At 31.7% G+C, this 12,808-nt stretch overlaps 1 protein-coding gene across 1 annotated transcript; it reads left to right on the forward strand.

Moving 5' to 3' along the window:
- Positions 1-7,306: 7,306 nt before the first annotated feature.
- On the forward strand, positions 7,307-8,566 carry LOC139841742 (UPF0481 protein At3g47200-like). The gene has a single exon (XM_071831948.1). The coding sequence runs from the start codon at positions 7,307-7,309 to the stop codon at positions 8,564-8,566; it is 1,260 nt and encodes a 419-aa protein (XP_071688049.1).
- Positions 8,567-12,808: the final 4,242 nt, after the last annotated feature.

A 12,808-nucleotide genomic window follows, 5' to 3' on the forward strand; every position in this document is an offset into this window, starting at 1 on the left:
CGCGTGATTTTCTTTAAATTTAGCTTTGTGGTGAATTGGTAAAAGTCGAAACCTTTTTGGTTTTTAAAGTCAACGCGGTTGATTTAGACTTAACCTCATGACGCACAAATATGATTGAAAGAATATCACTATTTTAAATTGTAGATTTAATTGTTATGGCTTGAATATTTATTATAATTGTTGATTGTTATATTCCATGGTTATACACATGCATTGTAACCATGGACAAGCCATATATAGGTTTTAATAATGTAGTTATTAAAATTGTGATTGCATACATAGCCCGTAATGCCCCGACCTATGTGATTGTTGTGATTGTTGATTACGGCAATATTATATCATGTTGATTATTTATTTAATTAGAAAGGCCATTTTGAAGCCAAAGTTGTATTGTATTTATTTTTCATTTTCATAGTATTGTATTTCAGTTTATTTTAATTTGTAAAAGTACTAGTTTAGTTGTATTTTCAAATTTAAATAAATGTAACAAGATGAAAATTGAAGATAAAGATGCAACACGAAGTTTGACTTAGAAGATGGCGAACAGGTCAAGTTGACAACGATGGCGTTTGTCAAGTTTTCACTTGATTCTTGAATTAAGTGGGAGCTACGATATTACCCTTAGTTTGACCTCTTGATCCCATGTCGGCTCATGGGATTAAGCATAGGATTTTTTGGGCTAGGCTATGTGTGTGTGATGCATGGTTGTGTTTTATTTTACGCATTTATATTTAATGGTTGATTATAATATATGCTAAATGTTTTTGATGAAAACATTAAATAAAACCGGTAACGAGTTTCAAATATTAAAATTGATGATTTTAAAAGGTTAAATTCTAACGAGTTTAAAGTTAAATAATTTTGAGACTCAAATTATATATATATGTTTTTTGATGAAAACATTAACTAAAACTCTAAACGAGTTTCAAAGATTAAAATTGATGATTTTAAAATAAGTTAAACTCTAACGAGTTTAATGATAAATGATTTTGAAAGTCAAATAAAATATATGGACGACATCTTTTAAAACTGTTTTAAAACGATACACGTTTGTGTATTTGTTATTTTTATATCCTATAAATTAAATAACAAATTAGATCACAAACATAATCGACATATACAATTGGTTAAAATGTTTTTTTTTTTAACTAGTAGTGTAGCGAATCTTGTGTGCATGCATTATTCGTTGACACAAACTTTTTACAAAATACCCGTCAAATTTAAGTCATGCCATCCAATGAGCTTGCAAACACTCCTCGTTATTTTTCTGATCTAGTGAGACTAGGCTGAATTATAGCCACGAGGTGGATTTTTCGATCTAGTGAGACTAGCGTGAATTTCCACTGTTTTCAAATTGGACGACTTAATCGTATTCACGGTGAGACCTGAGTTCGAGGCAAGGATGAGACAAACATGTTAGTAGATAATAGTGGTTTGTTGAACTACACATATCTCAAGGTCTCATAAAGATCTAAGAGTTGCACTTGTAATGCAATTGGTACCCGTTACCTACCAATAGACTCCATAACTGCTAGCTGATCAACAGATGTGGCTATGGAACCTCTATGTGGATCTTAGGCTTTCGTAAATTAATTGTTTTTTTTATAATATTATAAAAACTTGGGTAGTTAATTTATTAAAGCTCAATATCAAAAATACTAAATTGAATCTTATATCTATTGTAGATGTCAAATAATCAAGACGTAAACCAAAACACACTTCCTTCTTTGTTGGAGAAGGATAAACTCAATGTTCAAACTTCCTAGACTGACACTGCAACCTGAGAATTGTTCTCAAGCATACATGGAAGTTGAACAAAATTTAGAACCCTTATTCATACTTCCTGTTGTGGCAGTTGCTGCTGCTCAGCAAAATTCCTATCGGATGTTGTTCGATGATCAGGAAGAAATATGATTGAAGGGTGAAAAAGAATAAGCCGAATATTTTGTGGAAGGAAAATGACAAATCATTTGCTAGGAAAAATATTCCACCTTCCAAGAAGGAAAGCCCAACAAAAGACGTCGAATGTTTCTATTGTAGAAAGGTTGGCAATTGGAGAAGGAAGTTGTCCTATCTTCCAATCTGAGCTGAGAAAAGGCAACGCTGGTGAGACTAGCAAATCAGGTATATTCCATAAATAGTTATATACTTCTTCTAGTGATTCCTATATCTTTGTTAACTGGTTGTGGCCTTCACACCTGTAACAATATGAAGGGAATGAGAAGAAGTAATAGACTAAAGAAAGGCACACTGGATTTACAAGTAGGCAAGGGGGATCAAGCTTTTGTTAAAGCTATTGGTACCTCTGAACTTACTTCTCTAAGTGGTCTTATTGTTTTGTTGGAACAATAGCATTATGCTCTCAATACTGCGAGCGACATAGTTTGAAAGATGCTAGTTTTGAACTCGCATTTACACACTTAGATATTTCAGTTTCTAAGGATAATATATTTATCTTAATACCTATCAACGTGATGGTATTTTTGAAATTGATATGCATAGTGTAATTTCAAATGAGAATTCTGTGTATACCTACATCGCCAAAGTCTTCAAGCAAGACTTGAATAAGACCTATCTATGACATTGTCATATGAGTCATATAAACAAACAATGCATTTCAAAACTCCAGTCTAATGGACTTTTGGAATCAATTGGCTCTGAGTCATTTGATGTATGCGAGTCATGTTTATGTGAAAAGATGACAAATGCTTCTTTCTCCGATTTAGGTAAAAGAGCTAAAGATCTTTTAGGACTAATACATACTGTTGTATGTAGCCCTTTAAGAACAATGTATAGATTTAGTTAATTTTACTTCATTACATTTACTGATGAGTACAGTAGCTATGATTATGTTCACTTGCTGAAACATAAACATACAACTATTTTACCATTCAAAAGTATTCCAAAATGAAGTAGATAATCAGCTTGGAAAGACCATTAAAGCACTTCGCTCCGATGGAGTAAGTGAGTTTATGAGTCAAGAGTTTTTGGACCACCTAAAGAATTGTGGGATTGTCTCATGGTTCACTCTACCTTACACACCACAACACGATGGTGTGTCTGAGTAAGAGGAATCAACTTTACTTGATATAGTTTGATTTATGATGAGTCTGATTTCTCTACTACCGTCTTTTAGGGATATGTATGAGAGTCTGCTGCAGGCATACTCAATGTGATTCCAACTATGAAGGTAGAAAAGACACCATATGAGTTATGGCATGGGAAGAATCCCAAGTTGTCTTATCTCAAATTCTGGGGTTGTGAAGCGTATGTGAAGCATGACACTTCAAACAAATTAGTACCCAGAACTATCCAATGTTACTTTATACGATACATAAAGGAAACAACAGGTTACTACTTTTACTACCAAGCTGAAGACAACGTGTTTTCTGCTCGGTCTGCTGAATTCCTAGAAAGAGATCTTCTCTTACAAGAAGTCAGTGGGAGTAAAGTAGATCTTGAAGAAATTCAAGTACTTTAAAGTAACATACCTTCAATAAGCACTAGCAATCCACACGTTGAAACTGAGCACACTGTTGGTAAGCCAGAACGTGTTACACCTGCACTTTATAGATCTAGTAGAGCTCATCGGCTTATGAGGTTTAATTATCTGATTAATTCAGATAAACCTCAACTAAGGGATTATGATGAACCCTCTAGCTGTGTGAGGCCACATCAGATTCTGAATCTGAAAATGACTAGATTCTATGAATACAGATATGCAGTCCATGAAGGATAATCAAGTATGAGACTTGATTGATCTTCTACCCAATTGTAAGACAATGAGGTAAAAATGGGTCTTCAAAGGAAGACTGATATGGACGGTAATGTAAACACTTTTAAAGCTCTATTGGTGACAAAAGGTTATGATGAAAGTTTTTCACTAGTCGTGAGCCCTAAAACAATTAGGATACTTATTGCCATGGTTACTTTTCATGATAATAAAATATGGCTAATGGATGTCAAAACCGCTTTCCTAAATGGCGACCTAAGCGAGGACGTATATATGGTTCAGCCGGAAGGGTTTATGAATCCTAAGCATCCTAATAAAGTATGCAAGCTTTTAAAATCCATTTATGGATAAAAGCAAGCATCCAGGAGCTAGAATCTTAAGTTTAATGAGAAAATCAATTCTCAAAACCAAGATAAGCTCTGAGTTTACATTAGAGCTAGTGGGAGCAGAGTAGTCTTCTTGATCTTATATGTTGATGACATATTACTTATTAGAAATAACATTCCAACTTGCAAGATGTCAAGTCTTGGCTTGGAAAATGTATTTCCATAAAGGATCTTGATGAAGCTACTTATATTATTAGAATGAGGATCTATACAATAGATCCAATTGGCTTATTGGTTTGAATCAAAGTACATACATTATCTTGCAGAGATTTAGCATGCAAAACTCCAAGCATGGAGCTTTGCCAATGCAAAAGGGCATAACCTTGAGAAAGTCTCAAAAGTCCTATCACAGTAGATGAGATGAGACAAATGAAATGTATCACATATGCTTCGGCTATATGATCCATTATGTATGCCATGATATGTACTATACTCGATGTTTCGTTAGTTTTGAGTTTGACGAGTCATTGTCAACATAATCCGGGTGAAGTACATTGGATTGTTGTTAAGAATATTCTTTAGTATTTGCATAGTACTAATGATATGTTCTTGGTTTACGGTGGTTTGAAAAAAGAGTTAAGTATTAAGTTTTATACTTATTCTAGTTTCCAAACTGATCAAGATGATTCTCGATCCAGTCACGTTGTTTCTTTGTCATGATGGGCAAGACATTTGATTGGAAGAGCTCTAGGCAGAGCACTATTGAACAATCTACAACAAAAACAGAATACATTGTTGACTGAGAAGCTACTCAGAAAGCTGTCTGGGTAAGGAAGTTCGTTGTTATACTCAGAGTAGTACACAACATTTAATCTTCTATAATATGTACTGTGATAGTTCGAGTGTTAATATACTTTTGAAAGAATCACATGTATATAAAAGTATCCGGCACATTCTTCAAAAGTTTGACTACATTCATTAAGTCATTAAGAGGAATGATATTAGTATTCTTAAAGGTTCATACAAATGATAATGTGGCTGACCCGTTCACGAAGCCCATGATGCACAACAAGCATGATGATCATGCTAGTAATATTGGACTTCGTTATGCTGCTGATCTTTTTCATTTGTAATTTAATATTTGGATATTTTTGGAACATTAAGCAGTTTTATATTAATGAACTGACATACTTGATATGGTCGTTTTCATTTATATCACTGTGTTCTATATTAGCATGTTTAATCCATGAATAATTGTTGATTATTCAAAATCTCCATAATCGGTCATGTTATGGGAATAACATGAATTAAGATTAATGTGAAATTTTGGTTATATTCATTGATGATGAATAGTTAACTTGTTGAGACCAAAATTCATATGTATTCATTGATGATGAATATTGGAATGACCCAACCATGAGATGTCACTACATGGATCGTAGTCAGTAGTGAATCTTTTAGTGATTATGTCTTTGTGTCCTTAGACTTGAGATGCACGCCCGTCTTGATGAGTGTAGCATTGTATTTTGATATGGTTAAACGCTGTCCTGAATAAGGCTGTTATAAAGGCCATTATTGGGTATAATGTAAAGCTCGTGATAGACACGTGTATGCAATATAGGATTTGTTCCTCTAAAATGTTTGGAGTTAGATACTTTTTGAGCTCCTCGATGAATGAATAAGATATTTGTGTGGCCGCACCCAGATGTAATTAAGATGATACTTAATTAATTTGGTGATCTAATTCAGTTCTAAGATCGATAAATAAAATTGTTAAACAAATGAGAATGACCGATGATCCATATCTCAAGTTTAACTAAAGTATCTGAAACAAAAGGACGAATGACATTTAACACTTACCATAAACAGTTTCGAGAAACTATCCTCACGTGAATTTGGGGACAATGACGTGTTGCTAGACGCTTATCATTGTTTGTATAGTTACTTGGTGTTGTGTCATGCACAAGTGGGAGTCTGTAGGATTAATGTGCAAGGTACAACATATAACTATATGGCCAACCTCATTTGAGCCTTCGGGGTCACACACATATACACCGAGACGTCAAATAAAATATATATATGATGTATATATATTACTCAAGTAACAAAATAGTAAATCGAAATTAATTCATTTACTATTCATGTGAATAGTAAATGAAATGAAATTAATTAATTTACTATTCACATGAAAGTGACATGATAGAAATTATTAGTTATAAGTTTCATAAACTACCCCTAAAGTATTTGAGAAATACGACTTTTTAAAATATAGCATTGTATTTGAAAATGATCTTGATTTCTTTTGATTTGCTTTTTGCTATCAAACAAACGAATCTTGATTTCTTTTGATTTACTTTATGCTACCAAACAAATGGGATATATTATATATTCATATATGTGTATCATATTACGAAGTAATTTTTGAATCATTCTAATGCTTTCGATGAACTAAAAGGAAAAACACATATTACATATTTTGGGTTCATAATATTAATCAAAGGTTGATTGATTATTACTTGGGTTTGGACTAGCATCCATTGACGTTGTTTGAAGTGTAGTGTGGACTATCCAAAGAGACGGTCATATTTTTGATCGTAGGTTTCTCTCCTTCAATCAGGTTCTTCAAGAAAGGTTTCTCTCCTTCAATCAGTTTCTTCAAGAAAGGTATATCGTTTACTCATCTTATGATTTATATTCTTGACAATTATTATGGTGTAACTGGATTTTTGGGATCGTTAATCATGTGCATGTTTCATTAAATAAGTGAAAATTTAATCTTGTTAAATTTTGTTCATAAAATAATAAAAGATTATTATTTTAACTATCCGCTGCGTTAATCTGTTTTGGTAAAAGTACACACGATTTTCCAACAATAATAAGGTTAGTATTTAACATCAATTAATAAAAAGCTACTTTTACTTCTTAACTTTGTTAATTGAGTTGCATAAGTTGGTCATTTTGGAAACTAACGCTTTAGATACCATTCACAGTTTGAGTTTTGAAATTGTAAAGCGAACCATATATAAGGTTTAATAATCTGTATTAAACCGTATAGTACTTTGACTTTTATCTCTCTGAGTAGTAATTAACAATTCCATAGTATGCAAGTTTTAGTAATTAAGGGCATTTAATTATTGATTTGAAACATGTTTAATTTGTTTTAGATTTGCTATACCCTTTTTATTTAATCTGTTTATCTGTTTCTATTCATTAACAGGACCTTGATATCATACTAAAATTAATTTAAATGGAAGTTTCAAAAAATGTGGGTGCAATTGTCAAAAATCTGATTGATTCTGCGAGAGAAGGGTTTAATCCATTACCCAAAACTACAACAATTTATACAGTTCCTAGTAGGTTGCGAGATCTCAGCCCAAATTCTTTCACCCCTCGACTGGTCTCTATTGGACCTCTGCACAAACAAGATATGAATGTGCAAGAATTTGAACAGTATAAACCTTTTATTTTTGGAGACCTATTAAAAAAAGTAGATTCCACACTGAATGAGACGACAGTGGAAGCATGTGTGAAGAAGGTGCTTGCTCGTTTAGATGATATCAAAGCATGTTATTCGATGACAAATAATACATATCAAGACGCGGAACTTGTGAAAATGATGGTGATGGATGCTTGTTACATACTATTTATACTTATTCATTACGATCTGATCTTAACAAATAATAGAGCTTTTCTATCAACTCTGGTTCCTGATCTAGTGATGCTAGAAAATCAGATCCCTTTCTTTGTCCTGCGCGACATTTTTGAGTGCACCGTCTTGAAATTTCAACCCACATCCTATCTTAATATGATGCTCTTGAAACTTTTAGAAAATGTAAAGCCTTTTGAAGCAGAGCTAGGACCTGAAATAAATCATGCTACTGGCACAAAATATGACCATATCCTTGATTTTCTGCATGAATCTTACGAGCCTACGAGTAACGTGTCATCAACTGGTCAGTCATTTATTGTGCCACCGTCTTATTCAGTTACAGAACTCGAAAAGGCTGGAGTAAAATTTGTGCTTAATAAAGACATAAGCAAATGTCCATTAGCTATCAACTTCGAATCAAATTGGTATAATCCAACATTGAGACTCCCATTATTGAGCATTGATCTATACACTGAGGTAGTTTTTTATAACCTCATTGCGTTGGAGCTGCGTCGTTTGAAGACTGCTTACTTTACATCATATGTTGTTGCTATGATGAATCTAGTAAAAACAACAGAAGACCATCTTAAGTTAGAAGGCTTGAAAATTGCTAGAAACAATCCAAGTGGAACCCAATATGTTGTTGATTTGATCCATAACTTGTCAAAAGGATGTGATCTGAAAGAGTTTTTATACGCTGAAGATTGGGAAAAGATCCACAAGTATTGCAATAGCCCGATAGGGTGGACGAGGCGTACCTACTTTAGCGGAGCATGGAGTTACATTGCTTCAATCTCTGGATTAATCATATTTATACTTACTGTCATTCAGACATATTGTTCTATTCGCGGTAAGTAATCCAAATTATCGTATATAAGTTCGTTTGTTAACTACGATAATATGTATTTATCAAATCACTTGTTATTTTAATTGTTCTAGTGTGTTTTTATTGTATGTAATTCTCTTTCTCTATAATCAATAAAGAACACTTTACGTTGTTTGTTGTATGCGGTTTCAGTTCAAATTTGTAGGTACTATTTTTGTATGCATATATCGATCAACGTTCACTACTCCTACAATATATATTCATATTACAGTGTCGGAGCCACATGTAAGATGGTATGGTCAAATGACACCATCGATTGAAATAAAAGGCGGCTAGTAGTGTATACGGAGTATAATTTAGTAGTTAGATTTTGTGGAAACTTAAAGAAGTGACCCAACCCATACATGATGCATCCCACTTTAATACACTATACCATTTGGTAATTTATTATTATTATTATTATTATTGTTATTATTATTATTATTATTATTATTATTATTATTATTATTATTATTATTATTATTATTATTATTATTATTATTATTATTATTTTAACAAGACCAATATAAATGGTGTTACGGAAGTTTGCGAAACAAATTGAGATTTTATACTTTTATTCATGTTCATATTCTTATAATTTTTAAATGACTGTCATCTTAGTACCATAGATCGCAAGTGTTACAAATAAAACAATTATGAATTGTTTATTTTGTACTTAATCGTAGTTTGTCAATAAATTTTGTGACTTAATATATTTCGATATATTTTATGACACCAATCATTTATAATCCTGGCTCACGCCACTATATATATATATATATATATATATATATATATATATATATATATATATATATATATATATATATATATATTGGTAGGATCAAGAGGGAAGTAACCAATCGGGGGAAAGCCGGGGGAAGCAAAAACTTTTTTTTTTCGTTTTTTGAAAAAACTTTGTTCACGAACATTATAGATGGGATGAAAATATGAACATTTAGTAGAGACACTTTGTGATAAATGTTTTTATTTTGACGGAAAAACGCTCGAAGAAGTAATATATAACAATTATCGTGTTTTCCGAGCGTATGTTGAGGTTTTAGCTATTGTGGTTTAGATATTAGGGTTTATAGGGTTTAGATATTAGGGTTTAGAAATTTAGGATTTAGGGTTTAGATTTAGGGTTTAGATTGAGTTTTTAACACGAACGGTTTAGAGTTTAGGGTTTAGGGTTTAAGGTTTGGTGTTTTGGGTTTATGGAATAAACCCAAAACACCAAACCCTAAACCCTAAACCCTAAATCCTAAACCCTAAACTCTAAATCGGGCTAAATTTTACTTCACAAAACATGAAAGAAAAACGTTCATATTTTTCACGAACAATATTATCTTGAATGTTATTTTTGTTGATCGTTTTCCCGCCTAAATAATAACATTCATCACGAAGTGTCTCTTCTAAATGTTCTTATTTTCGTGTGATCTTGATGCCGGAAAAAAAAATTCCAAAAAAAACTAATTTTTTTTTTTTTTTGCTTCCCTCCCGCTTCCCCCCGATTGGTTACTTCCCCATTGATCCTGCCCCTATATATATATATATATATATATATATATATATATATATATATATATATATATATATATATATATATATATATATATATATATATATATATATATATATATATATACTATACATAATAAGAAAACCACAATAGAATCATTAGAAACTTCAACTTGCAATCTTAGCCTTTCGATCAAATAAATAACTTTAATAAATACCGTCATATTAAACACCTCATCTTAATGAAGTCATTAAGAAGTAATTAGCATAAACCGAACAATTATGTCCCTAAAATAAAAAAAACTCGCGAATTTTCAAATATTAGGGGTTCTATGTTCCTTCCTTATATCTATATCTATTTGTCAACATGTTATGGAGATATAATGATCTTAGTATATGACTCACATTTTCAGTCTTAAGTTTTGCTACACAATTATGTTGATGTTACATATCCTCTACACCATACTTTTATTTCCAGTCTTAATTATTAAACCACAACTATGGTCAATCTTATTTTTTGAATTTGGTCAAGTTACAATATACATACATATTCGTACCGATTTGTCTTGAAAGTCATTTGATTTGTTTTATTTTTGGAATAGATACTAATGTGAAGAATTCAAGTAATGTCAATGATTTTTTCAATCTCAATACGCGTTTGTTGGATCAATGACGATATTCGAGAAGATAAAGTCAACTTCATAAACATATTTATGGTAAAGATCGTAATCCATTATAATCAATATGAAATAAACCCATAAATCATTCCCGAAGTATAGATGATAAGTTACCTATATAAACCACTCGCCACTTGCTTCAATATCATCATTTCTCACAACTTATCAGATCATTTTCAATCTTAATTTTTGCTACACAATTATGTTGATGTTACATATCCTCTATACCATACTTTTATTTTCAATCTTAATTATTAAACCACAACTATGATCAGTCTTACTTTTTGAATATGGTCAAGTTACATTATGCATAGATATTCATACATTTTCCTGGAAGTCATTTGATTTGTTTTATTTTTGGAATAGATACTAATGTGGAGTAATTCAAGTTATGTCAATGATTTTGTCAATCATAATACGCATTTGCCGGATCAATTATAGTATTCGAGAAGATAAATTCAGCTTCATACACATATTGATGGTAAAGATTGTAATCCTTACAATCAACATGAAATAAAACTATAAATAAATCCCGAAATATAGATGCTAAGTTACATATACAAACTACTTGCCACTTGCTTCAATATCATCATTCCTCACAACTTATCAGATCATTTTCAGTCTTAATTTTTGCTACACAATTATGTTGAAGTTACATATCCTCTACACCATACTTTTATTTTCAGTCTTAATTATTAAACCACAACTATGGTCAGTTTTATTGTTTGAATATAGACAAGTTACATTATGCATACGTATTCGTACATTGTCCTGGAAGTCATTTGATTTGTTTTATTTTTGAAATCGATACTAATGTGGTGTAATTCAACTAATGTAAATGATTTTTTCAATCACAATACGCGTTTGCTGGATCAATGATAGTATTCGAGAAGATAAAGTCAACTTTATAAATAAATTTATGGTAAAGATTGTAATCCTTTACAATCAATATGAAATAAGCCCATAAATCATTCCCGAAATATAGATGCTAAGTTACCTATATAAACCACTTGCGACTTGTTTCAATATCATCATTCCTCACAACTTATCATATCATTTTCAGTCTTAAAATTTGCTACAAAATTATGTTGATTATCCTCTACACCATACTTTTATTTTCAGTCTTAATTATTAAACAACAACTATGGTCAGTCTTATTTACTGAATATGGTCAAGTTACATTATGCATACATATTCGTACATTGTACCGGAAGTCATTTGATTTGTTTTATTTTTTATATAGATACTAATGTGGAGTAATTTAAGTAATGTCAATGATTTTTTAAATCACAATGCGAGTTTCCTGGATCAATGATAGTATTCGAGAAGATAAAGTCAACTTCATAAATATATTTGTCACACCCCCTAAATGGGACCGGGGGTCATATGTGAAGCGACCCGTCCTAATCCATAAGGACAAATACAATAACATATGGTTACATTGCGAGGTATTTGACCTCTATATGATAAATTTTACAAACATTGCATTCGTTTTTAAAGACAAACTTTCATTACATCGAAATTTTACAGGCATGCATACCATTTCATAATATCCAACCTATAAATGACCTAATCTGTCATTTACTTAATAATAATAATCTCTATTGAACTCAACGACTTGAATGCAACGTCTTTTGAAATATGCCATGAATGACTCCAAGTAATATCTCTAAAATGAGCAAATGTACAGCAGAAGATTTCTTTCAAATATGAGAATAAACATGCTTAAAAGTGTCAACCAAAAGGTTGATGAGTTCATTAGTTTATCATCAATATTCATTTCCATCATTTTTATAGACCACAAGATTTTCATTTTTCGTTTCAAAGTGCAGGTCTGCTCACTGCTATAAAGTCCATTCATATGGTGAACACCTAGTAACCGACATTAACAAGATGCATATAGAATATCCCCATCATTCCGGGACATCCTTCGGACATGATAATTTCGAAGTACTAAAGTATCCACAACAACGGATGGGGCTTGTTGGGCCCAATAGATCTATCTTTAGGATTCGCGTCAATTAGTGGACTGGTTCA

This window comes from Rutidosis leptorrhynchoides, chromosome 4 (assembly GCF_046630445.1).
Source record: "Rutidosis leptorrhynchoides isolate AG116_Rl617_1_P2 chromosome 4, CSIRO_AGI_Rlap_v1, whole genome shotgun sequence".
In the NCBI taxonomy this organism is placed as follows: domain Eukaryota; kingdom Viridiplantae; phylum Streptophyta; class Magnoliopsida; order Asterales; family Asteraceae; genus Rutidosis; species Rutidosis leptorrhynchoides.

Coding starts and splice junctions, on each gene's coding strand:
- LOC139841742 (XM_071831948.1), top strand. CDS start 7,307: ATGGAAGTTTCAAAAAATGTGGGTGCAATTGTCAAAAATCTGATTGAT.